At 53.2% G+C, this 25,535-nt stretch overlaps 1 protein-coding gene across 2 annotated transcripts; it reads left to right on the forward strand.

The window, feature by feature from the left end:
• The first annotated feature begins 452 nt into the window (after positions 1-452).
• Positions 453-19,851, forward strand: LOC122370446. Of its 2 annotated transcripts, none has more exons than XM_043346093.1 (2): positions 453-702; positions 18,273-19,851. In XM_043346093.1, the coding sequence occupies exon 2, from the start codon at positions 18,314-18,316 to the stop codon at positions 19,334-19,336; it is 1,023 nt and encodes a 340-aa protein (XP_043202028.1). In that variant the 5' UTR covers positions 453-702; positions 18,273-18,313; the 3' UTR covers positions 19,337-19,851. The 2 variants fall into 2 exon arrangements, with proteins under 2 accessions (XP_043202028.1, XP_043202027.1); XM_043346092.1 differs by lacking the exon at positions 453-702 and adding an exon at positions 13,232-13,415.
• The last annotated feature ends 5,684 nt before the right edge of the window (positions 19,852-25,535 follow it).

Below are 25,535 nucleotides of genomic sequence, written 5' to 3' on the forward strand. Positions count from 1 at the left end.
CATTTTTAATATGGGGAAACCCATAGACTTATTAGCGACCCTCCCCGGTCGCTAATCGGGAAGAGTTCCCTATTAGCGTTTTTTTGCAATGGTTTGCCAAAATGCTCACTACAGATAAGTTAGTAAATATTGGGACAGAAAATGACTATATTTTAATAGAAAAAATGAACGACCTCTCCGAAAATCAAGCCAGTAATACAGTGGCACCCACAGAGCGTGAGCAATGACAGTTCAAATTAAGGGGGTCGCTAATTAGGCACCTTACCCTATTCATCAATGCAGATCGCTTATTGTGATGTTGGCAACCAACCACTAAATACCTGGAGGGCCGTACCTAGGTAGGTTCTGTAACTTTTGCCCGCGAATCAATGAAAACGCAGCCCGGTAACTGGCCAGGTCATTCGACGGCGCTACCCTGTGGCGAGCTACCCAAGCTTTAGTTTCTACTATATCTGCTAGATGGCAGCACGCGCGCGGTGAAGCCGCCCTCCGACCGGCTAGTAGCGAAGGAGCCCGGGTGGTCGCGTGTGACTGTGGCAGGTTAGTTGGGCGGCAGAGTGCACGAGGAGCGGAGGGCCGTGGGAAAGGCCGGCGCGCAGGGATCTCCCCACCCGGCCGAGCGGCCTGCCACGTGAGAGGACCCGGAGAGGAGCACAGCCATCGCACCATGGCGGCGCGGCGCCGGCGCTGCTGAGAGGGCGGGTAGGTGACTCCCGGCTACACCGGCCGCGGCCCCAGTGTACTTTTTGAGATGACTGCGCAGTGTTTTTGTGCGGATGAACTGATGAGAAGCAGAGCGGTCGGCAGTGGCATGTGGTCGCGTTTTTATGGACCATGCCGAGGAAAAAGCGACCTGGGACGAAGCGATGGGAATGGGGGAGATGTGGCATTCCCGGCGGGAAGATGCTTGTCGGTTGTATCGTCGATGCGGGTGGTCCAGAGAGCGCCGGCTCCTCTTATAGCCAGTTTTTTCATTATCTTTTGGCTTGGTTGATTTATTTCATCGGACATCAACGCTGTACCTACTTCTGTAATATTCTGCCTTTTAGGCACATGATGTCAAAACTATTGGATTGTCTGCACACACAAAGCTGTACCAAGATAAAAAATAATTCTGCTTGATCACTAATTGGAGCAGTTTTGCTACCGCTTAACTTCAGTGGCCAGACACCCCTTCTTTCCATATTCCTGAATTCCATATTGCCTGTTATCGGGCTTTCCCAGAGCGTTCAGAAGCCTGACCTTTCTCCTCCTCGTTAGCGGATTGTTTACGATCCAACGTTAGATTTACAACAAATCTTAACAGGTTACAGCCGACTAAGCCAGCTGTAACATTTCTGCCGTATATTTAATGATCATCCTTCCTGGCAATTTATCCATAACAACCAGTCTTCGTTCTTATTAGGCAATTACTGCAAAATAATTGGAGCATGTGCACTGTGCAGCTAGCCTCAATCCGTCATATTTCCAATATTTTGTGTGGTTTCCAAGCAAATTGCCTGACTGAAACCATGCAACACATGGCCACGACAACAGACGCGTGAACTAGGAATCACCTCAGGGCCTGCAGATCTTTTGGTCCTCGCGTTATTAATTATCTTATTATGATTTTTAAAAGCATTGTAGCCAAAAAGGGGAATTAGAGTCGTCCTTAACATAGACGACTTCTCCGGTATTGCTACCGCTATAAAACATACAAAACGTACGCATAATGATGGGCATAATAATTGACGCCTAGCTGGAATAAGGAGTTTATGAAATAATTTATTTCCTAGCTCCGGTCATACAGGGAGCCAGGCATTGTTTGATGACGTTGATTTGTTCAGTCGTTTGTAATAAATATGGGAAATAAAGAGTGATCATTAGATGTTGCCGAAGCGTCATTATTCTTTTCCTCAGGTTAATAAATCTCTAAAAAGTTAATTGTTTTCAAAACGGGCTTCGCTGAGGAAAACTAAATATTATAACCACTCTAAAAAGTCACTCTCTAAAAAGTTAATTGTTTTCAAAACGGGCTTCGCTGAGGAAAACTAAATATTATAACCAAATATTTCGGCTTTATTGATCAGCCTTGTTCACTGGTTGTTCACTGTTCACTGGTCAAACCAGTGAACAAGGCTGATCAATAAAGCCGAAATATTTGGTTATAATATTTAGTTTTCCTCAGCGAAGCCCGTTTTGAAAACAATTAACTTTTTAGAGAGTGATCATTACTTCAGCTCGCCCTAAAAACGGTGAACTGGGCCCAGTATGCTCGCACCATGTAATTCTAACTTAAGAATTTGACCATTTCAGTCCGATATTAGCCTGGCCTGGAGATTGCGATTGCAATAGTCATAGCCAAGCGATCATAACCAACGATATTCCCCTGCCATACATTTTTAGGATACATTCATGCAAACGTTTAAACATTAGCAGGTTGTGAGGCAGGCTGGTGACCCCGAGAGATTCCACAACAATTTCATTTGCATTTTAATGATATTTTGTCTGTCAGCTTCATAACCTCGGGAATTTCAGCCCGTTATTTCAATGAGCTTCAGCAATGCCAATGATTGCGCGATATTTAATCTCCAAATCCTCTTGACTTAATCCTCCTGACTTAAGATAACCTCTTGGTTATCCCAGAATCTGTCGATTTGCCTTGTTCGGTTAGTATAGTGTCGGTTCTTGACACTATAACCGGCGTCCCCGTCTACGAGGTGCCGTCTGACGGACCGGCGACCTCTCAGACCGCGCGACGACCTCTGGTCTCGACGGACCGGGACCGAGCTGGTTCCGGCGACCTCCGCAGTCTCGGTGCAGGCTTGGGATCAGTGTCCGGCGACCTCTGTAGTCTCAGCCGACCGAGGGTCGTGCTCGGACCAGTTCCGTCGCTCACCTCTCTGACCTCTCTGCGGAGATAGCGGCCGACTGCGGACGGGTCGCGTGTCGGCAGGTCACACAGACCTCTGGCGACTATCTCTGTCGCACTCAGTCGATTATCTCTGACCCCAGACGGTCGGACATCCCGTCCTGTGATCCCCCGAGCCCCTCAGTTCTCCCGCCTCAGTGTTATCTCCGGGTTGGGGGTTGGATGTGTGTCAGCAATGCGGCGCAAAATGGGGACTGAGCTCGGCGTGCGGGGGTGAGCTTAGCGGATAGCTGGTGCCCCGTAAAAACTGGGCCGTCCACCAAACCTCACGTGAGGGTATGTTCAAACAGTGCGTGCTGAAATGCGCCCAAAGAACGGCGGTATCCGTTGTCGAATCTGCCACTGACAAAATGTACCGTAAGCTCTCAACAAACTGGGCTAAGCCTTCATTATTTTATACCATTATGTAATATATTTTTACTTTTTCTAAGACCATCGCGAAGGAATCTAACGTATGCATTTGTGGCCGAATGGCTTTGAACAATAGGAAATCTTTTATATTAATCACACATCGAATTCCAGTCACTTTTTCACTTCATGCCGTGCCGTCTTATGAAACAAGTTTCCTTGTCATTCAGATCCGGCAAGGTGGCTTCAGCTTAAGTTATATAATTATCTATTCAACCAAATAATATGCACTGCAGCATGTATTACCTTGAAAATTGGATGAAGGCTATCGGTCGATGAGGCAAAGGGGAGAGCATTAGGTAAGCGTTGGGCGCTGTCACTTGTGCTCAGTTTATATCTACTGTGACGCACGAGAAAAACCGGCTTTGTTATATTTTCTACGGTCTTAAGGCCGCCCCACACTGGAACTCGAATGCGTGTTGCGGGTTTGCGGGTTTTGACTTTGCGGGCATAATACTAATTCATAGAGTGACAAGACCGTTCCCTTATGATAACTTCATGAATGCAGTGAACCCGGTACACCGTCAGAAACTTACATATAGTTGCAATACCAGCGCAACGAACCAAAATTCGACTCCAACAAATAAACCGCAAACCTCGCAGAACTCGCAGACCTCGCAGCGAGGAAAATCGAAAGTTGACTCAAAATCAACTTTTGGAATGCGATGGAAGGTCGCTCGCAAGCTAAAAACATGCAGACTCGCTTGTTAGATGGTAGTGTGGGTCACTCAGCTTAGATTGTATTATTTGATTTTGAAGAAACCCGAAAACCCAAAAACTCGCAACCCGCATGCGAGGTCCAGTGTGGGGCGGCCTTTACTCGAATAATCATTTGTGCAACCCCGCAAACATGGTGCAACCCCGCCCTGTGCCTTCCTTCAGAGGCTATATGTAGGTATTTTATTTTATGTGAGCATGTATTAGGACTATAACAATAGCTCTATCGTGTGCTTAGGTACATTATTTTTTTTTTCAGCGGCTAGGCGGCTAGCTTGACGTCATACAAAAGTACATCACTCAATCTTTAAATGTACCTACAAATGGGGTCAGTGATGCGGTCGACAAAGTGCAGTTACTGCTTTTATCAATGCTGTTATCTGCCTGATTCTGGTTCTTTCAAGGCAGCGACATTATCTAGCACCGAAGATCAGCGATCCTGTTTCTAGCGTTTGCTAATGTCATCTTCAATCTTATTAGATTCTCACCATTTAATTTCGTTACATTTGGCTGGCGCTTCTTTGTTTTGTGAAATGGATACCTATTGTCGCCTTGAATTCGTGCCATGTTTCGGTGTTTTTATCACTTCAGTTTATGTGTAAAGCATTTGAATCATAAGCTTGGTTCAGCTTAATCATGCACTTCTTCGGGAGTACTTCAAAGAAGGTTTTTTAATACGATTTCGTTATTTATATTATCTCCCCCGGCAGAACATTACCGGTTCTTACCAGAACGATCCGGAGACGACCGATAAAAAACAACCTGAATTCCCCGACAGACCCCTGGACGGGGACGCCTAGTGATGTCGTCTTCACGAAAACTAGTTCACCTTCCCGGGGGCGAAGGCGAGGTTCCCTGGAGCCCCGAACCAGCCCTGCTGATCCCCCGTGCGGCCATAAATTCAGCCGCTCCGACTCCGCTGCGTCCGGGACCGTCCCCCGCGGCACCGCCGGATCGAAAATGATCATATATTAGGGAGGTGATACCAAAACACTAACAGCCAGTCAGCCAAGGTAGCATGCGGGCTTCAATTTTGCCGATAATTAAGTCTTCGCGGTCGTATGCAATAGCTAATGGTATCTACCTAGAGATAAGTAATGGTCTTCGGCTTGTTAACACGTTGGACGGAGCGAAAGATTTGTCTCAAGGTCCTTCGTGCTATAACGATAAAGCCTATATGGCATTAACTCTAAAACTCATTCTGCTTCACTGCCAATCCGCGCTGCGCTAAGGTCGTCAGCATTTTGACTGTTCGCAATCCTGTCGCCGCGTCTGTATTCAAAAATGCCGCCCCACGTCTGATGGGTGCGGATCACGATCACGAACACTCGACGGTCACTTTCCCCGGCGTGCGCCGTTGTTAGCACCGACACCGCACGAGGCCTAGTTGTGGCACCACCCTCCGCATAGCCTGCCTGGCACGGCTCCGTCTCGCGGCTTCCCGTGAGACGTCCTGACCCCGTCTGGGAATGAAACGTGACCGCCAACTGGGACTGGACCGTCCCGGACGACCGACCCGCCCGTCGTGCGTCCCACATATCTTGGAGGATGAGAAAGTCCTGGTTTTACGTGGCACGCTCGATTGTTCTTTGACGTTTGTGCAATGACTCTTGATCATAGCCTTGAATTAGAGCACGTTTGAGGTTGAGGACGTGTCTATGAAGTATTTCTGATGGAAAATCTCATGTGATGAAGAAATAACACGAGATAGCCGGTCACGATATGACCGTACTTATGTGCAATAACATTATAAAAGGTGTGTCTGGGAAGCCGCCCAGAGAGGAGCACTCAGCACACGCAAACACAGATCTGTGCTCTCATTAGTGAACAACCTTTTGCTTAGATCCGTGATGATATCTATGTAATATGTTAATCATTTTTCGACCTCCCATTTCTACGTCAACCCCCTGGGTGTCCAGCTGGCTCCGGTCATGCGAGGTCTGGCCAGTTGACGGAGTACCTAATCGGTGGCCAAGCCCGCGGCCGAACAGACTCCGGGCACTGGTCCGCACGTGACCAGTGGACCCAAGGTGAGATGACGAATCCCAGCCGATCAACCCTCATTAGTATGCATATCGTAGCGGGGACTGCATTAGCAAGCTAGTTTCTGGTTAGCAGTATCCACCAAGGCTAAAGGGTTCAACAAAGGCGGCGAACAAACGCGGCATAATTTGACAAGGTTCTGAAATACTATGAGATCCCCTGATGCTCACAGCATTTGATGTCGAAGTATGATGCGATTTCGTGGTGAAGGCCGGCCAGTATGTGAGGGAATTTCTCTGATGCTGCCCGATGACCGATGATGTGCCGGGGAGCTGACTTGTATCGTATTTTGTATCGTTATCGTGCCGTCGATACGATACCGTTCTGATGGCGCTATCATTTCACTTTCTCGCCGGCGCGCCGGGTCCGTCGCAAGGGCGGGATAAATGGCCCCGCCCGCCGCCACCGCCGCCGGGCCGGCTGCGGAGAAACGGCGCTACTAAATTATCGCGGCCCTGGTAAAATGGCGCCGTCCGACCAGCTCTAAGGGTAAGCCGACGTGGCTGGGTCCTTCGCGGCGGCAATAATGACAGATGGAAGGCGCCGGACGGCTTCGGACCGGCGGGGCGGCGCCAATTCTTTCGACATGACCGTCCGAAAGACCGGGTCGTCTGTGGGCTGGGCCGCGCGAGAGACCCATAGCGCTCGACAAAAAATGGCGCCAAATCACTGAGGGTGAGGTAAAAAGTGCGGCCGCTGTCCGAGCGCCGCACTGACCAGGCGGCTGTCTCTGTCGGTTTTTGTCCAGACTGGTCTACAATGGCTGGTTCAGTCCACGCTTGGTGTTGAGGGTGTGGTTCCAGGTGAAGGAGGTCACTGCGAGGTTGTACGGGCTGCGGTTTCTATCACAAAAACAATGGAAAGCTGTCCAGTGTCCACTGCACTGCCGGGGTCGGGTCGGTGCCGTGCCATCCAACGTTTTACGATAGGCAGTGCGACGTTAGATCATCTGTTCACCCACCTTACCACTCGAAACATCTGTGTGACCTTGGCTGCTACCACTTTGTTTTATTACTATCCCTGTTGATCGAACCTAGTGTCCGAACATCACCCTACACTGACCATTGCTCATTTCGCGCTCAGCTGGACGTGATGCGCCGGTTACCGCGGTCAATCTCTCGGTACGTGAGAGCTGGGCGGAGCAGGCTGCACGGCCCAGCCGGTGTGAACGCCGCGCTGAGAGAGAGATTTCCCTGCAGACGTGACGCTGACCCACCGTGCAGACGCGACGCTGACCTACCGTGAGAGCTCGCATGATGTTCAGGAGTTGGTGACCACTGGTTAACAGAGAAACGCTGCATCTGCTTTTACGCCAACAAGCCGGACTACTGTCTATACCCGGACCCGGATTGCAGACTGCACGGTTGACCGGGCTGTGAAACGGCACCCGATTGTGGCTCGGGCCGGTCAGCTCGCTCCCAGCTGGACAGGCAGCGTAACAAGTCAGCCGACTGGACATATACGTCACCAGACAATTGGCATTGTTGGCCAACGACGACAGCTGTCCTAATAACTAACTGCGCAAATGGCCTAGCTGAATGGCCCTCCTCACGTCATTTAATCAAATTTTATCATATCCTGGAATGTGCTGAAAACGTCAACACTACCTCGTTTAACTCAAAGACTAAAACTCAGCGACAGAAGCGGCACATGCAGCTCGGGTCTGTGCTTAGAGTATGCTCACCGCTCAGGATTACTGTATTGAAGATGTATCGTCAGTATGTAAGACGTGTCACTGGGTCAGAGCAGTCAATTCACCTACCGGTACTCGATCTCCAAAGCCCACTTCCTCGGGACCAGGAATCCACTTTGCGGAGAGTCAGAATCCTCTGCGAGGGCCACCAGTGCGACGCGAGGCGGAGCCTGCCTCATTGATATTCACGCCGGCTTTCTTTGACGTTCGATTTGACTTCAGCACAAGGTCCCTGTCCATTGTCCGCTGCGACCGTTCTTCGTAAGTTCACTTCCTGCCGGGTCTCTCTCTCTCTCTCTCTCTCTCTCTCTCTCTCTCTCTCTCTCTCTCTCTCTCTCTCTCTCTCTCCCTTTCTCTCTCCTGTACCTCACACCCAGACCTTTTGGCTCACGCTGTGCCGTTCGTCCCACTCACGATGTTTTCACCGGAATGACGTTTGTTTCGCTCGAATTCCAAACGTGTTCCACGATTCTGCGACTCTCCGCCTCTCTGCTATATCCTCTGACCACTCGCCCATCTAACCCATCTGACCTCCATGATTGGTTTGTCTCTGTCTATCTCACACGGTCGTCTTTCGTTTCTCCTGTCCAGTCCAATCGTGATAGTGTCCCTCCCAGTCTCCACCATAATCTGTTGCCCTTCAGCAGCTGATCTTTTATTGGACAACTTTATCTGTATTATGCCGCGATATCCTTTTGAAAGGTTCCATTTGGGTCACGTTTTGACATGGGATAGTCACAAAAAAGTGGGGCATAAAAACTTGATCTCGTGCGAAGCACACACTAGCCACACATGAAATTGAAATGACATGCGCACATTTTTATAAGGTATTTTGCTTGTTTTATTTTAGTTATATTAACTGAGATCTGAGATCTTACTTTTGCCCTCTTTGGGCTCTCTAAGGTTCCCCATCAAACACACCAACTCTGCTCTATCCTGACTGCCTCCTGCGCTTCGTCTCAGCCTATCCGATCTCGTCTCGACTCTGGTCCAATTTCGGACCTCTCCGGTCCAATCTCTGGCGTCTCCGGTCCAATCTCGGACCGCTCCGGTTCAATCTCGGGCGCGGTCGGGACTCCGGGGCCGGTCAGCGGCCGCGGACCGCTCCGTACCTCCCACCGACTGAAACCAGGTCAGGCGGCGGCGCCGACTGGTGGCAGCGGGCCGCGGGCGGCGGCGGACGGGGCGGCGCGGCGACCGGCCCCTCCCGACACCCCGGGGGAGGTCGAACCGACCCAGCCCCGCCCGGCCCGGCCCAGACGCGTCCGACACGCACGTTCCATCGGTCAGGGTCGCCGCGCAGACGAGGTGCCGGTGATGATGGGTTTGTGGTCAGGGAGAGCGAGAGGAGAGGCATCCTCTCATCCCCTCCTCTCGCTCCTGTCCATGCGGTGATTCTCATCGACAGGACAGGGCACTAAAAAGAGAGGCCTTTTGGTGTCCTGGGCCGGAGAAGTGATGGGAGCGAACGGTTTTGGAAATGCTGCGCTGACTTTGACACCGGATAGATGGAATGAAACATATAAATCCTGTGATTTTAACCTTACAATACACCATGCCTTCGTCAAGAGCCACGTCGTATCGCCTACACTGGAACAGTAGTTCTGTGCCTCCTCCATCGACATTCGTGGCTCTTTCGACGGTCGACGCCTGTCCGTCTGCTGTGGCGTTGTTCGTAACGGTCCCCGCCCGCCACCGCTTCTAACGGCCCTAGTGACACCCACCCAACGCCCGCTCCGGTGACCGTCCCGCCTCATTGAGCCGGATCCGTTCCGGAAAGGAGCTGGTTGGCCAGCCTGGTTTGGAAAGCCGGCCGGCCGTGCGCCCATGGGTAGAAGGAAAGTGACATGGAAGGGGTATGTGGGTCCCGAGGCGGCCGAACCGGTTCCATCGGTGTCCGTTTGTCGGTGAGAGAGCGTCTCTGTCTTGGTTCGCTCTGATGTTATCAGTCGTTTAACTGCCTGTAATACCTCTTTCCATTCTTGCCATACGGAGTGTTTTGGGGAATATGGCGGTTTCAGAGACCTTGAACACCTTCTTAATGGTCGCAAGTCATTTGTCGCAGTAAAAAGGCAATCGGTGCTCGTTTTATGTGCGACAGGATGTCTTGACAATTCTCCCACCATTTGTACCGCAGGCTGCTTATCCCCGTCCTGTGTCCTACCTCAAATGTCCCTTCTCCGTCTGGTCAGTCTGCAGCTTGGACAGGGCTTGTAGACTTGTAGAGGTCTTGGACATAAGTACAGTTTAAGAATTGGTCAAATGGCTGGGCAAAATTAATGGACACCTGTAGAGTCTTGGAAAACAAAGAATGACGTAAAATCGTTTCGAGACGAGACAAAGAGAGTCTTGTCTTGCTTCTACAGACGCTCGATTCAGGTCGCACTTTTACACTTCCAATGGCGCTGACTAGTGAACCGTTTCTAACGAATCCATTTTCGGCGATCTATTGACATTTTCGGTCATCGTTCGCTCATGTTCCGGTCGATTTTTCACCGTGTTGGGTGAGACTGAAAGTAACTCCAGCGCCGCAGACGCCATGTGTGAAACGTCTGGCGTGGCGGCCGCTGTTCTAATCGAACCGGCAACAGATGACGGTGACGCAACGGTGACGTAACGGCGGGTGTCGACGGACCCCCGCGGGGCGGCGACGATGACCGACCGGCACCGCCGCCGGCCGTTGGTCAGCGGTCAGCGCTCAGCGGTCAGCGGCTGACCGCTCAGCCGTAGCGGTCTCTGACTGCACTTGCCACTTATGCCGACACCGGATGTTAGGGAGATACGATGGCATAATCATCATTTGCCGTGGTGAATGTCCTTATGACATGCAACACTCACTGGACGTGGTTGGGAGGTCCGGCACAGGAAGCGGAGAGATTGAATCACTCGGACTTCACTCGCCTTACCCTCACCCAGGCTTCCTTTCTCCTCTCGGAGGGTGCGTAATTTTTACTGCTCGCTGTTTCCCAAATTGGCAAAAGCCTTTACGTCGCACCTCTGGCCCTATCTCATGGAAAAGTGATGGTGTATAATGAGCGAAAGCGTCGTTCTAAATACTGGTTTGCTTCAATCGCAGCTCGCTCAAACGCAACGCTCTCGGGCGATGCGAACCAGAGGGCGCCGTCTTATTTAAAATCCGATGACAAAGCATGAGTGCCATTTCTCTGGCGCTCTCGAGGCGTTGGCCAGCGGTGATTGTTTCAGGGCACCATTGGCGGTAATCGGGCCGCAGTCTGGAGGTATTTCCACAGCGTGTCAGTGGGAAGAATGCCGCTTGGGTCACCCGGCCGCCTTCTCAACGTTCCCGTGGCCTCCGCAATACTTACCGAGTCCGCTCCGTGGGCATTGTCGATGACCGTGGCGTGACCTGCGCTGAACGATCGTCCCAAAATCGCCGCCGACAGGACAATAAGGCTGGGCTGCTGCCCCACATCAATCGTCACCATCGCTTCAGAGCTGGGCACGTCCGTTCTGGGCTGCATTTCGGAGTGCCATTGTCACCTGTAGTCACCTTTAGTCACCTAAGGCGAGTCAGAGTGGTGACAGGTCACCGCGTGCTGAGCTGGCAAAAATGAACCGTTATACGGCAGCTGATAGACGGAGACGAGCTTCTCCGATAAACTGTCATCTGATGAGCTCAGTGTCGATACATTTAAACGGCTTATACTATGTAAAATATATCACAGTCTCCCAGACAGTGTGGCTAATAGCATACCGGCCGGTCGGTTGTGTTCGCCAACCTATCATCATCAGCTCAGACGGTGTTTAGGCTCTTGTGTAAGACGTTACAGAAGGCGATCGCTTTTGGTTTCATGGTGTGATGGAGGTCAGGCAGAGTCGTTAGCGATTCTCGTTGACCTAGGTCAGTGAGCTCGAAAATGTTCTTACCTAGTTATGACAATATGAGGTATCTCACTTGAGAATCATGTGGCAATTGTAATTGATAACGTTTCTGAATAAACCTGCATCATAGAAATATTCGCAGAGTGCACACGTATCTTCTCTGAACAGCAACCGAACAATATCCCTGGCTGAATCAATTTCCGTCAACTTGATTAGCTAGAAGTACTGAAAATCCCCGCCCGATTAGGGTTCGACGAAGCCTCGGCGCAATTAACCCTATTCCTGGCGGGGGGGGGGGGGGGCCTCAGGAGCCCCCCCCCCTGAGGTTTTTTGGTTATTTCTCCCAAACGCGTTGAGCTAGGAAGCTCAAATTTTCTGACTTTTCCTATAAGGCTTCTACGCAACATGTCTGAAAATTTTGAGTTGATCTGACCTCAGGTCAGGTCACCAGAGGCGGTTTGGTGACCCTACCTCAGAAAAGTTTGCAATCACGCCAGAGCTAGAGTTTTTGACCGATCAATTTCTTCTCTTCAGGCTTTAGTTAGGGTACCAGTATGTGCAATTTGTATATCTCGGAATTTTGATATCGGTGACCTAAGGTCAGGTCAGTTTCGCGACCTCCCCATTATAAGTCAATGGGGGAAAAATCAACTCCCTGTTTTTACCACTAAAACGGGTCGGAATGGCCCCATATACCATACATGACTTCATATACGATCAACCTTCACTACCTTGAGGTCTGTTTTGCTGTTGGGCAGCTGTGAGGTCATGTGACGTCATCAAAGGTCACCAAAGGTTTTTGGCCAATAACTCCGTACAGGAACAAGATACAGACGCGTGGATGGTCTCATTGTGTTCAGCTCGTCAAGACGCATCGAATGATATACATGTTGACCTCGAGGTCACGTGACCTGAGGTCAACCTTTGACCTTGACCTTTCGAGGTCAACATATATATCATTCGATGCGGATTGACGAGAGGATCACGATGATGCCCTTAGTTTGTTCCTATCTTGACTAATTCGAAAGTTATTCGAGAAAAACTCTCTCCATATCTAGCGCCGCCATTTTGACTTTTTCGACCCCTGTGACGTCATCTTTGACCTGACCTGAAAATGACCTTAGTAAAAATTCTAGACCTTGTCCATGCGTATCCGATGCCGTTTACCGCTTGTCGCTATCTTGCTTCGTTCTCGAGATCTCAGGGGGGGGGGCCGAATCGGCCCCCCCCCCGCCAGTTTCTTGTCCCGGCGGAGCCCGCCAGGAATAGGGTTAACTCGGTGTCCCTGAGAGCTAATGACGTCATATACCCGTGTGAAGTCACCGGCGTCGCCTCACTTCCGCGCTTTGTGTTCACTGGTAACCACCAGGTCTATCACGCACTTCCTTCACGCACCATTCGCTTCTGCGCTTCTACGCACTATTGTATATTACATAAAACGTCATTCTACAAATGACGTCACCTAAGTCATCAGCTGTCGATTCTGTTCTCAGAATCAGGGGGGGGGGGCTGACTCAAACACCAGCGGCGGCGGTCAGGGGGAGACCGGTTCTGATTAATCCAGGGCCAGCGGAGCGTGGTCGCCGGCGCTGGCCGCTGGCCGCCGCGCCGCGGGAGGCTAGTATACGATCGGAGCGCGCGCTGAGAGGAGCGCCGCTGACCGCTCCGCGCGCTCTCACGGACGCGACAACACCGGCGTGCCGCCGACGGCTGTGATGTTGGAGAGGTGTGAGCGGAAGCAGGCCGTCTGGCTGCCTCCGCCGGGACCGGCGTTCAGACCTCTGCGAAGGGCGTTCACCGGTGAGTGAGATGGTGGATGAGGCGCCGGAGGGAGCGTGTCATGGAGAGACGTTTGGTTTCATGAGATTGAAATTATGGAGTGGTGACCAAGTGAGACGTGTGTGCAGCGAGGATGGATCTCGTCTATTTGGATCATTTTACTTTTTACTCAATGCCCACTGCTTGCAACGATTTGCATATGACTGAGGGTTCATTGTAGTTATGATAATTTGTAATTGATATTGTCTTTGGTTCAAAAGCTTATGGGCCAAACACCATTCCTTGCAGTACGCCTAGTGTAAGTGACACAAATAATTATCGACGGATGCGACTTTCCACTCATCGCTGGACGAAGTTGTTGCTCCTTAACCACGCGTTATATCGTCCATTCCCGCTTATGAAGATGGCTGTTTTGTGTTCATTCTTTCGATACATCAGTGGCCACCACATTCGTCTGTTCTTTGTTGGCCTGTTGATGACAGCTTTTCTGTGCAGAACGCCAGCGCTGCCCAATCTTACAGGGTTGTTGTTCTTCATTGCATGTCTAACGAGTTCATCTTCCAAAAATAGCTTGCCTGATGTCCATGAGGCGGTGCATTCCATGTTCGCGAGGTCTCTGAAGTGTCCATCTAAATCCGAGCACGGAACTCTGGCTATGATATGTTCGCGTGCAGAAACATGACAGAAACATTCTTATAGTGCATCAGCATCGCGCCAAACGGGAACTAAGCATGCTGATTGTTTTGATACAAAACTAGTTCCGTCCGCCAGTCTTATTGTCATCGGTAGGTTTATTCGTAGACGAGTCCTTAAAATATTAGGTATAGCATTTGCAAAATGTCTGCAAAGTTTACCTATACATTATCCTTGAATGAGGCGTATAAGAAAGCAAACGTCTTCTGCATAACAAGATATGTGTAAACGTTTATCAAAACTCGCTTCTATGCACGATTTATTTTTGTAGCGATGGACGTGTCTATAGCAGACTTTCTGACCAGTCTGCTTTCGCTGTGCACTCTGTACGATATATAAAAACGTCGGAGTGAAACAGTTCTTCGAAGCGCACTGACAAATAGCTTTCTGCATATTACCGGTTCAGCGAACCGTGGCTGATCAATTCCGCCGGTCGGTCCACCCTCTGACGACCCGATAGCGCAGCTGGTTTGACCACTAGCGACCGGTCCGCATCCGCCCTGGGGTGAGAGGCGCAGCTATTGGGTCAGTGTGCCGACCACTCTTTGTTGTCTGACACGCGCTCTACTCGGCCGCTCCCAGATACATCTTCACACAGACCGGACGGCAGTCGTCATCACGGTAAAAAGGTGTCTGTTCTGCGTGACATCTGGTGGTGTGGCCACGTCCCCCAGGACCGGGTCGCGGGCTGGGTCCTCGGACCACTCCCGCCGTCACTTGCCGGCCACTCTGCCGGCGGCAGCCCTGTGACGAACTCCCGATAATGTGGAGCAGTTTGCGCAACACCGCTACCGCCGTCAGCAGTGTCGGCTAATCGCTCCGTTCCACGACAGTTGCAGGCGCGCCCGGGCGTCACTCAGGCGCGACATTGCTCTATGTGGCACGCAGTGGCGAAAAGCGGCGTTTCGTAGCGCCGCGCCGCCCACCGGTGCCGCAGACGTGAGCTCCATTAGCTCGCGATCGAGTGAGGCCGCTGATCGCCACAGGCCGGCGCTGACGTAACCGCGGCGAAAACGGTGTTGTCGGTGACATGTGCGCCGCCGGCGGTGTCATTTGGTCGCGCTGCTGCCCCGCCCGTCGCCGCCGCTCTCCTCTCGGCCGCTGCCGTCCTCGCCACGCCCGGGCAGATTGGCAGTGCCGGCTGCACTCGGACCGCGCCGGATGTGATTACCAAACGGGCGACTGGCGTTGCGGAATCGTGTCGATGACCGCGGCCGTGCCGGAGCTGACCAGACCGGACCGGACCTGACCCTCTCCACCCGTCCGACCTGATTCCTCGCCGGGATGAGCGACAGAGGAAATGACTAGAACTCAGCAATGTTTTCCTTTCGTTCGAGGAAACTTTCACGATTTGTGATTCACGAATAATGTGGTGGCAGAGTATCAAACTCGAAGGTTAGGCTGGCTGGAGCAGCTCGGTTGCGAGCAGAATATCTCGGGGTAGTCGCCCTCGAGACGGATGTCAGGTGTGACTGAACTCGGGCCCGGGTTCATCCATAGTCAACTCTGTCGAGGTGGCGTCGTTTGAGGCTCACTCTAAGCCCGGAGACAGCTCGACAGGGGGTCCCTCCAGGGTGGTGGATTTGAGGCGCAGAATGGTGACAGCCGGTGTGTCCAGGGCCGCTGGAGACCCGCCGAAGGCGCTGAAAGGAGTGCGCGGTGAAGGGAAGGACAGAGCTCGATCTCGGCTCGGTCCAGCCGGCGCTCGGAGAGGTATGAAGACACACTGCTGGTTGTGTCCGGTGAAACCTCTCCGGGCGGGGACGCGGCTCGCCGGGACGCTGTCGGTTCCGCGCCGCTGCGCCGCCGATGACGGGGCGCTCCCGATGACTGCTCCGTCACCGTCACTGGCACAAGGACCGCTACTGTGACCGACAGCGTCATCTGACCGCTACTGGCGTCACAGAGACCGCTGCTGTGACTATCAGCGTCACAGGGACCGCTACTGTGACGAACAGCATCACTTGACCGCTACTGCCGTCACAGGGGACCGCTACTGTGACCGACAGCGTCACTGAGACCGCTGCTGTGACTATCAGCGTCACAGGGACCGCTACTGTGACGGAGTGCGTCTCTTGACCGATCAATTGCCGTCACAGGGACTGCTGCTGTGAGGGCTCCCGATGGAACAGTCTGCGGGACCACCTCTTGTCCCTATTAGCCACTTGCTCGGGAGGATGGAGGATGAATTATTTTACTTTGTAGACCTTTGTGCTACAATTTCTATTTTTCTCCACTTGTGACGTTTTCTTTCCAATGGATTTGGGTTGTATGTGTTTACGACAACATGCTTTGCTTCAATTTCCATCTAAGCCTATTCTCTTTGCCTATCTCGTTTTCCCACCTTTTCTTTAGTTCCGTCTATCCATCTGTTCGTCCATCACCTGTTTGTCCATCATTCGTCCCCTGTGGCCGGGCGCGGGCAGGACCGGCCCGGGGGCGTCGCCTGGGGCCGGTTCCCATCAGTCTCGCCAGTCTGTCAGTCCCGTGACGCCGAGCCCAGTTAAAGCCGGCCATTTCCGGCGAACAAAACGAAGCGGAACCTTGAGCGGACGCCGGCCCGGGGCGCTGGCCGGTCTCGCACGGCTGAGTCGGCCGCGGACAGGCGGCCTTTTTGTGGCCCCTGCTCCGCGGCTGAGCCTGCCGGCGACCTCTTGCGTGCTGGCGGGTACGTGCGACTGCCATGAAAGCGGGCAGGACGAAAAACGATACAAAGTGGCCGCTGAGACGCCAAGCAACCGTGCGTGGAAAGGGGCGGACAGTTGTCTTTTTGGTCGTTATCTCGTCTCAGCGCAGTGTCTTGTCCCACGACCAGACCGCGTTGGCTCAGAGGGTCTCCTGCGCGGCATGGCGTCCTCCTTAGAGCCGGTTTTAGAGGACGAGAGGAACCGCCGCCGCTGTGACGGGACGGGACGAGAGAGGCACGTCGAGGTCGCCGGCCCGATGTGCCGATAGACGAGTCAGGGTGTCTGCTGGGGGCTGGACCTCGCCCCTGCCGCCGGCCGCGGAAGACGGGGCACCCGACCCGCTCGCCTTGTATCCGTTGGGGCACCGGTCCACCCTGGTCGAACCACGCCTGGTAGAATCAATACGGACATAGCTGAACTGAGTCGAAACGGACCACGCCATGCCGAGCGTGCCTCGAATTAGTTGAGCCTCAGCAGAGCGGGGCAGGCGGGGCCGGGGACACGCCCTGTATGTGTAATCATGTGTAATGAGCCACCCGTGACGGGCCGTGATGCAGCCCGTGACGCGGTCCGTGACGCACTTCGTGACACCGCGCTGAGTCAGCGGGTGGGATCAGTTGTCAGCTCAGCGTCAGAACAGCGACCGGCTGGGAATTAGTGAGCCCGATCTGACGCGCCGCCACTCGGGCGGTTGTCCTGCCCGGTGAGCCGCCGAATCATCACCGCACGGACGGGACTGGAGAGAGGTACTCTGACGTCATTACTCACCTCTGGCGGCCGCGGAGCCGGGGAGGGTGTGTGGGAACGGTCTCACCAGCTGTCTCCGGCGGCAGTAAAGCGCTCGGTCCGTAGAAACTGAAAGGGAGGAGGCTGCTGTCGCCGTTAAGCCCGTAGAGTGAGTGATGTTATCTGATTGAGGAGAATTGGTGCAAGGCTGCGCGTGCACGCTTTCCGCTTACCGAGCCGAGATAGGAAGGTGTTCCCCAGAGTAGAGGAAATGCCACATAGATTGGTGACTGTTGTCCGTTACTGCCTTGTAGATTAGCAGACAAGGCGATGTTTTATTTGCTGCTGCGGTGAAACGCGGTGTTTTGCCGCGTTTGACGGCTGTCGTTATCTCCGGCCGGAGCCAGGGTCACTGGTGTCGCTCCGATAGCGACCGTCTAATCAATACTTTCCCGCTGGGCCTGTCTCCGCCGTGCAGTGTTTTGTCCGCCGGGAAACTCGCTACGTGTGTCGGGTTTGTTTTCTCCGCGCGTCGCCGGCTACCACGCAGCTTTCCCTGCGCCGCGGTGCTGACACCGCCGCCCATGGCGTCTGATGAGCGGCCCGGGGCCGACAATCGAGCCGCCCTGTCCCACCCCGCCGCCGAGCGCCGACGCATTTACCGACACGCACACGAACTTTCGACCGCTCTTCCAGCGGCGCCTCTCCATTCCAACACGCACTCGTATGTGTTCTGATCTGTATTCTGACGTCGATCTCTCTCTGTTCACAGATCCGGACGATGTGCTGCGCGTCCCTCGAGGCAACCCCCCGATGGCAGGAACCGGCCGACTGCGTCCTCTGCCGCGCCTGCCGCGCGTGAGGTCCGTGTCGGCACCCCTCACCTACTCAGACCCGGCTCACCTGGCAGACTGGGATTGGAACCAGTGGGACGAGCGGCCCGTGCCCGAGGGCTCCGTACCACCCACTGCATTCTCCTTCCGCCAGCGCGCCTCCGAGAAACAACGCAAACGATCCAACGCGTTGGACATCGAGGCAGCTCACAGCCTGGGCGGCCAGCGGATCGCGGGGACTCGCACCACAAGCCGGGCGTCTGTCTGCAGCCGGATTGAGGAGGTGCACAGGAGACTACATCCGGACGGAGACCACGACGACTTCCGGCGCGCGCCGCCCTCCCGTCAGCTGAGTAGCGATCGGGAGGACGACTACGCGTACGCGTACGACTGTATCGTGTCGCCAGCCGAGGTGATTCTCTCAGAGATGGACGACGACCGGCCGGCAGACTACGGCTACGCCCGCTGCGGCGACCGAGAGAACATCTACGAGGAGCTGGACGAGCTGGCGCGGCGGATGCGCGGTGACCTGACCCCCGAGCCGCCGCCGACACCTCCGCCGCCGCGCTACTCGGGCGAAGTACACACAGAAGTGCAGCACGTGCAGCGAGTGCACAGCCAGGTGCTCGGAGAGCTCCGGCTGGACATGGAGGCCATGCTGATGCCCAGTCAGCGCTGGCACCACCTGGACGTGCCGGTCGGTCCCACTGACGACCTGCTCAGTCCCGACTCGGGGTTCCACTCGGGGTCGGGGTCGGGCTCGACGGTCATCTCTAACTACGACACACCGCTGGGGCCGCGCTCTGTGGTAGTGCCGCCGCCGCCGCGGCCGCCCCGGCTCCGCAGGTGCGAGTCGCTCGACCTGAAGGACGCCGTGTCGCGCCAGAAGGCGCGCGGAAGGGGCGGAGAGAAAAAACTCTGGAAACTCAGTTCTGTGATAAGTGGCCTGCTGGGCAAGTACAGTCGGAGCAAACGGCGCCCCGCCAGCCCGACGTTTACGTGATGTGTGTTGCACGGCCCGCGCACCGCTCAAGGCTGCACGTGTGCCTCACGTGTGCCGTACAGTGTGCACGTGACGCCCTGACGTGCTCGACCGACCTCCAACAACGCTGACCACATGAACCCGCGCGCCCCACTGACCAGTCGCCGACGTGCTGTGCCGATTTTTCCACCGTGTCTTGGTGACCGGTTTCTGAACTAGGGGTTCTTGCCTCGGGATGAAATTGTCGAGCGATGGGGAGGTGCCGAGCGCTCGAGACTCGCGATCGAGGCCACGGCTCGACCCGCCGACTCGCCCGAACGGCAGACTCGTCGCGAGCGAGACTGTCCGTTCCCCACGCCCTCGCTAGTCCTAGTCACATGCCCCTGCTCAAGCCCCTCCAGGGTCGTCTCTCGTGGTGGGAGGTGAGCGAGTGTGAGAGAGTGACCGACGGCGACCGTCTGCCGTCACAACGTCCATGACAGCCCAGTGTCTTCGATATGGTGTGATGCAGATTATAAATACAGTATTATTTCTAACGGTGTGTTCTTACTATTTTCTTTGATTTTCAAAGACGATTATTATTGCACCACTCACTTCGTATATTTTGCTTCGGATAAGCCGCCAAATTACATGAAAATATAAATAGCTCTGCGGGCTAGGCTATCGGAGCTTCGTTAAGGCTAGGAAGACAAGTATAGCCATCTTCTCGAGTTGTGTATTTATTATTCAGAGATGTCCCCAGAGATAGGCTAGTTACGACGAGGTCAGACAGAGTCATTCCCTCTCCTGAGTCATAACTCCGCCCGGCTGTGACGGCTCTTACACTCGACCTTGCCGGGTTTTCGGGAGCGCGGTAGGGTTCTTGAGACAGACCGCCGCCCTCACGCCGACACTTCCTTATCGCCTTGACAGGCCCACGGGAGGTGTTCACCAGCCTCTCCGTGCTCACACGAGCGAGACGACGACACGTGACCGTGCCGCGCCCGAAACACAACGGCTGGCGTTCATCAAACGAGCGATATTTTCGCGGCGGCCGTACAAAGGTCTCCTCTCGAGCTGTGGTAGTTCGGCGGAGTACAAAGCATCTCCCGGAATAAGTGCCTGCTGGCGATGCATGCCGCGTGGTGGAGGTGGGCTCAGAATAACCGCACTGCTCGCAGGCGGCGCCCCAAGGTCAGCTGTCGAGCCGGCGCAGCGGTGACCGGCCGACAAACTGACGGCTCACGTCCGTCCCGCTGGCGCTGCATGGCACAGAACGGAGAAAGGCCTGAACAAACCATAACAGGGAAAACCGCCCTGCATGATTTGCGGCTGCGGCTCGGTGCTGTTACGTTCATTTGATCGAGCCTGATAATTGGTCAGAGCATATGGGTGTGTTGGTAGCTGAAAGTGTCAGATCACGACGTGTGAGATATAACGCAGCAGGTACTTTGGCAAATTACCCCGGCCCGTGTTACCTGCTCAGTCTCAGTGTTAACATGCACCCGCTTCCGCTGAGTGAAGCGGCCTCCGTGTGATGTGGGTGTTGGTCACCGCTGCCTGCTGCTTTGCTCTGTGGGTGGTGGTCAGGTCTATGCATGGAGCAGTTAACGCTGGTTACGATTTACGATTATCGGGCAATGTCCGATACACTTAGGGAAGGTGGTGGACCCCACACGAGCGCAGTGCCAGCGAGCCACGTCTGAGGCGTCTTAGCACGACCCGACCAGGCGAACTGGCGTCGTTTCTCGGAGCCACCTTTTCAATCAGATAACTGGGCTGAATGAGAACCGAAAGCCAGCGCGGTCGATCGGAATTCTCGTGAATAGCATACACATCAATAGGCTTTTACCGACCGACATCGGCCAGTGAATGTCTGTTTGGGAAACTCCACTTTCCAGGGTCAGCGCTCCCTTTTCGACCAGTCCCTGATCATGACATACTAAAATCGAATAGCACGACTTGACCAACCACTAACACCTAAATGTTGCAACGACTTCCAAAACTACCCTGCCGGTTCGGTTCGTTGTTCTTTGCAGGCTGCAGCCGCATGGGTTCCCATGAGAACCATGTGCCGGCTGCGGCCATCCCTCTGCGGAAGTTACTGATCCATGCAAAAATCGCCACCCCATCCTCGGCTGGACGCCTGTGGTCTCAGGGCCGGCCTGCGGGACGCGGCCAGCTCGGGCGTGGTTGGTAACGCCCCTGCCCCGCCGGGCGCCGCGCCGGACAGTCGCACTCGCAGCCTCAGTGCGCCGAGGAGGGGAGGGGGAGGGGCAGACACAGCTCGCCGCAGCCGACGCCTTTGCTGCGTCACCGGCGACCCTGTTTGCGCTGTGGTCCACAGGGTTTCACGGCTGTCACTGCGTGGTGGGCGTTCGTCGAACGCGACAAAGAGCCATCGGGGCGCCCGGTCGCTTGTGGCGACCGGTCGCTTTTGCCTCCTTCTGTGCTGTCATAAGTGACCCCACTATATCGCTGCGTGGGTCTGCCGGCCTCATGGCCCCGTTACGCCCCATGGCCCGCTGTTGTTGCGTGGTGTGTCAAGCGCGACACATCCGCACCCCACCTCGCGCCGCCTCCCGTGAAAGGTCAGACGTCGGGTCACCTCAGGTCAGGTCACTGGCAGTCAGGTCACTGCACTGATTGAGAATCCCCTCGGCTCCCTGCTGGCTCCGATAGGGAGATGCGTCGATTTGTTGCCGGAGGGCTGACAGAGGGCAGGGCGGCACGGCCCCCTTGGCTGCCAGCCGGCGTGACCAGAGGGAATTTATTATCCATTGACACGGTCTGCTGTCTTCGCCCATGCTGGAGGTAATGGGATTTTCTGTTTTGTGTCGGTTTGTGATGTAACACGGCAGCTTTCTCTGCATAAACATCCCGGAGTTTTGTTTTCCATTAGTTTGGCCGTGGGTGGCTCAGCATGCGCCACCTGAAGACATGAGTTTCTCACGAGCTGTCTATTGTGCTGTCCGGTGTCCGCTGACTCGATACGAAGGTGATGAGCGGCTAATGTTAGTCATTGACCTTGTGCACTGCGAAGCGTTGCGAACGTTGAACCAGTCGGGTGAGTAAATGCCGAGCAAAATGTACTCACCGGAAATGATCTCAATGGTTCTATCGTCACATGAGACGCGTCATCCATTCTCGGAGTAGAGTATCTGATAAGATTTTATTTTTGCTTTTTACAGCAGAAATTATGAACAATAGAGTACCTACCGTGAAGTTCCCAAGAGGTTTTAGATTTAAGCTGATGTGACGGTTGGCGAGGTAGTAGATCATTGATGATTCTATTGTTTAATTATATCAGGCGAAGCTCTAACAAGCAATGATGACGGTAGCTTTTCACCACCGGAAGTATTTAGACCCATCTCTTCAACTAAGTTAAGTAATCTCAATTATTTCCCAGCGCTCTCGGCGCCATATATTTTCCCAACGCCTACGCTCGGCCTGCTTCAAATCTGAATCACAAGTTGCACTTACTCATGACGAGAGTGCCAGGTGGCAAATTCAGCGCAAATTTCCCGTTTAGTGAGACGCTGAATGGTCTGAGCGGTCAGCGTTCTGTGGATGAGTAGTCTGGTAAGCCGCATGTCTCCCCAGCCGCAGAGTAAATCCGCCGCACCCCAGATCAGCCACGTGACTCAGCTGGTGACCCGGCGGAACAGACATACACGGTGGTAACTAGGTTGGTAACAAGCCGGTACACGCTGGTAACAGACTGGTAACATGGCGCTGGAAGTGGATTAGGCTGGTCAGGGAGCGTTTGAAAAATAGGACTCACTATAGGTACGCATGGTGATTCGAGGTCCTAAAGATATCCGCCTTTTTCGATAATGATAGGCAATAGTGCGTTTAGAGTGTCGGTGAAACGTCTCCTCTTACTGTGCAAATTTTTTTTAGGATTTCTTTGAAACACAGTCTATTAACTAAGTTTTATTTTACCCTCGAAGCTGTCCCCAATGTTCCATAACTAGGACGATTTTTATCAGACAAGCAAAAACTTCCCTGATGAAATGTCACTTTCAACGACAACTTTCGAACCAAGATTCATGGTATAGACAAGTCATGACCTCCACTCCCATCACAGTGAATCTCTGAACGTGCACCACAGTGTGCAATGAGTGATAACGGTGCACATCCTACGACTGGGTGAAGCGGACTCGACGGTCGCCGCCCTACATCTGACGTCCGGTCCGACACCCAGCACGGACATGATTGTGTCGAAATACGGCGGGATACTTCTGACCTGTCCGTCCCCGTGCGGCGCGCGGGACATCGCACCGGGATTACTGTGAACCATATCCTCTCCCATTCAGGCATTCAGTCCACTTTCTCCGCGGCTCGCCTCCGCCTCGCGTCTCCTCCCCCGGTCGGAGGAGGGAGGAGGATCCGCCTCCCGTCTCGCCGGCGCGCGCGGGGAGGATCCTCCTCCCTCCTCCCCGTCCTCGAGTCGGTCTTAGGAGTATCTGGTTCGAAGAAGATCCGCCGACCGTCTTCCCCTTTGAATAGGACTTGACGGCTCTATTTTGCGTAATATTGATAGCCCATTCTTTCATTTTGGCGCCTGTATAGTCGTTATTTTCAATATAGTAGAAAATGCAACACAACAATCGGTTTATGTATATCACATCTATTTACCTAAGGCCTAAGGGATTCTGTGCTGATATGGTGCTGATTATATATGCACGGAAAACTCAACGGTAATAAACTCTGAGCAGAATGGAAATAATTTCAGCCTGACTGAAGCTGTTTATTTCAAAACGTCCGATTTACCAGTCGTGCCTCTATAACCACATAATGTATGGTCCATGCGTATCAAACGGCCACCCGCTTTCCATGCACATTAAACGTCGATTAGCGCCGTTATGTAACATCATGTGACGCGGCGCTTTACCGCCGAGTCTGTAATAGTAACAGTGACACGCATTGCTCATATGGAAAACGCTGAGCACGTCAACATTATCACCATAATAGGTGTTTAGGAATTTTCTTTGATAGCAGCTGATGATTTCCTCTTGACTTGGATGGACTTAACTATGTAAGACTTCCAGACCAGAGCTAATGCCAACTCCAAGTAAATACCGTAAGACTTATAAGCAGCAAACTGCATGCTTGGCCTCCGTGTTATGCAGCAGTATTTGCTAAATCCAAGGAGTGCCACTGTTGAGTCAGCGACAAAACCAACGTTACAGCCAGAAACCGTTTCGAACGGGAATAAGATCACAAAAAATCCAGCTATTATGAATAAATGCATGCATTTTCTTCAACTGAATAATTCTGAGGTTCTACCTTATCCGTACACTGTATGCATGCAAATACCTCAGGCAGATTTTGCAAAAATGTGCGACACCTCATTTTTGTCTTTTTATTAAAAAAAAAACACTTCGCTAGCGAGCAGGGTTTTTGACTATTGAATACAAATTTTTTTTTGCGCTCTCTTCAAATCAACGAGAAAATACAAGATGAGTGTCCTTAATAGATAAAATGAAGTTATAATTTTTTATCAATGGTTGCTGCATACCAAATCCTCATTCCACGACATCACTGACATCTACCAGCCTCACATCACAACATCACTCAGGCGTGGCCAATTGATTTCATCTGACCACGTACGCGTTCTGCAGCAGCCATTCTGGAAGCCTGTTACATGACCTGTCTTACCTGCGTGTGAGAATGTCCTCTTTTACTCGCCAGTCCCACGACCTAGTAAAACTACAGCGTAGTCCGGTCAGCTCTGCAGTCTGCACCGCCTCAGCAGAACCGTGGATTCGATCGATTTTTGATGACTCCTACTCCGACTCCTACTCTGGCTTCCGAAAAGGACTCTGACTTCGATTCCGGCTCTGGGCAGAACCATGTCAACTCTGGCCCACTTCGACTCATCAGTTCTGATCAGAACCACTTTCAATGAGGAGAGCGGCCGAGCGAAGTCACGTGTTCGGCATGAGTTCACATGTGACAGTGACACGGGTTATTAAACCGGGACAAAACATCATCAGTCATGACCCGGTTAGCGATCTGAATGGGTCAGCATGGCTAATGCGTCCCGAACACTGCGTGAAACAGTCCTACCTAAAGCAGCAGCGTGCTGACGGTGTGCCAACGCTTAGGTAATGACTAATGACTTATGATACAACGCGACGCGACGCGCGTTTGGAGCGTGTCATTTACCTAAAACAATATTTGAATGTTTCAAAATCAGTTCATTGGTACCGTGAAGCTTGTTTCCAATAACTGC

The sequence above is a fragment of the Amphibalanus amphitrite genome, unplaced genomic scaffold, assembly GCF_019059575.1.
Source record: "Amphibalanus amphitrite isolate SeventyFive unplaced genomic scaffold, NRLGWU_Aamphi_draft 001132F_arrow, whole genome shotgun sequence".
In the NCBI taxonomy this organism is placed as follows: domain Eukaryota; kingdom Metazoa; phylum Arthropoda; class Thecostraca; order Balanomorpha; family Balanidae; genus Amphibalanus; species Amphibalanus amphitrite.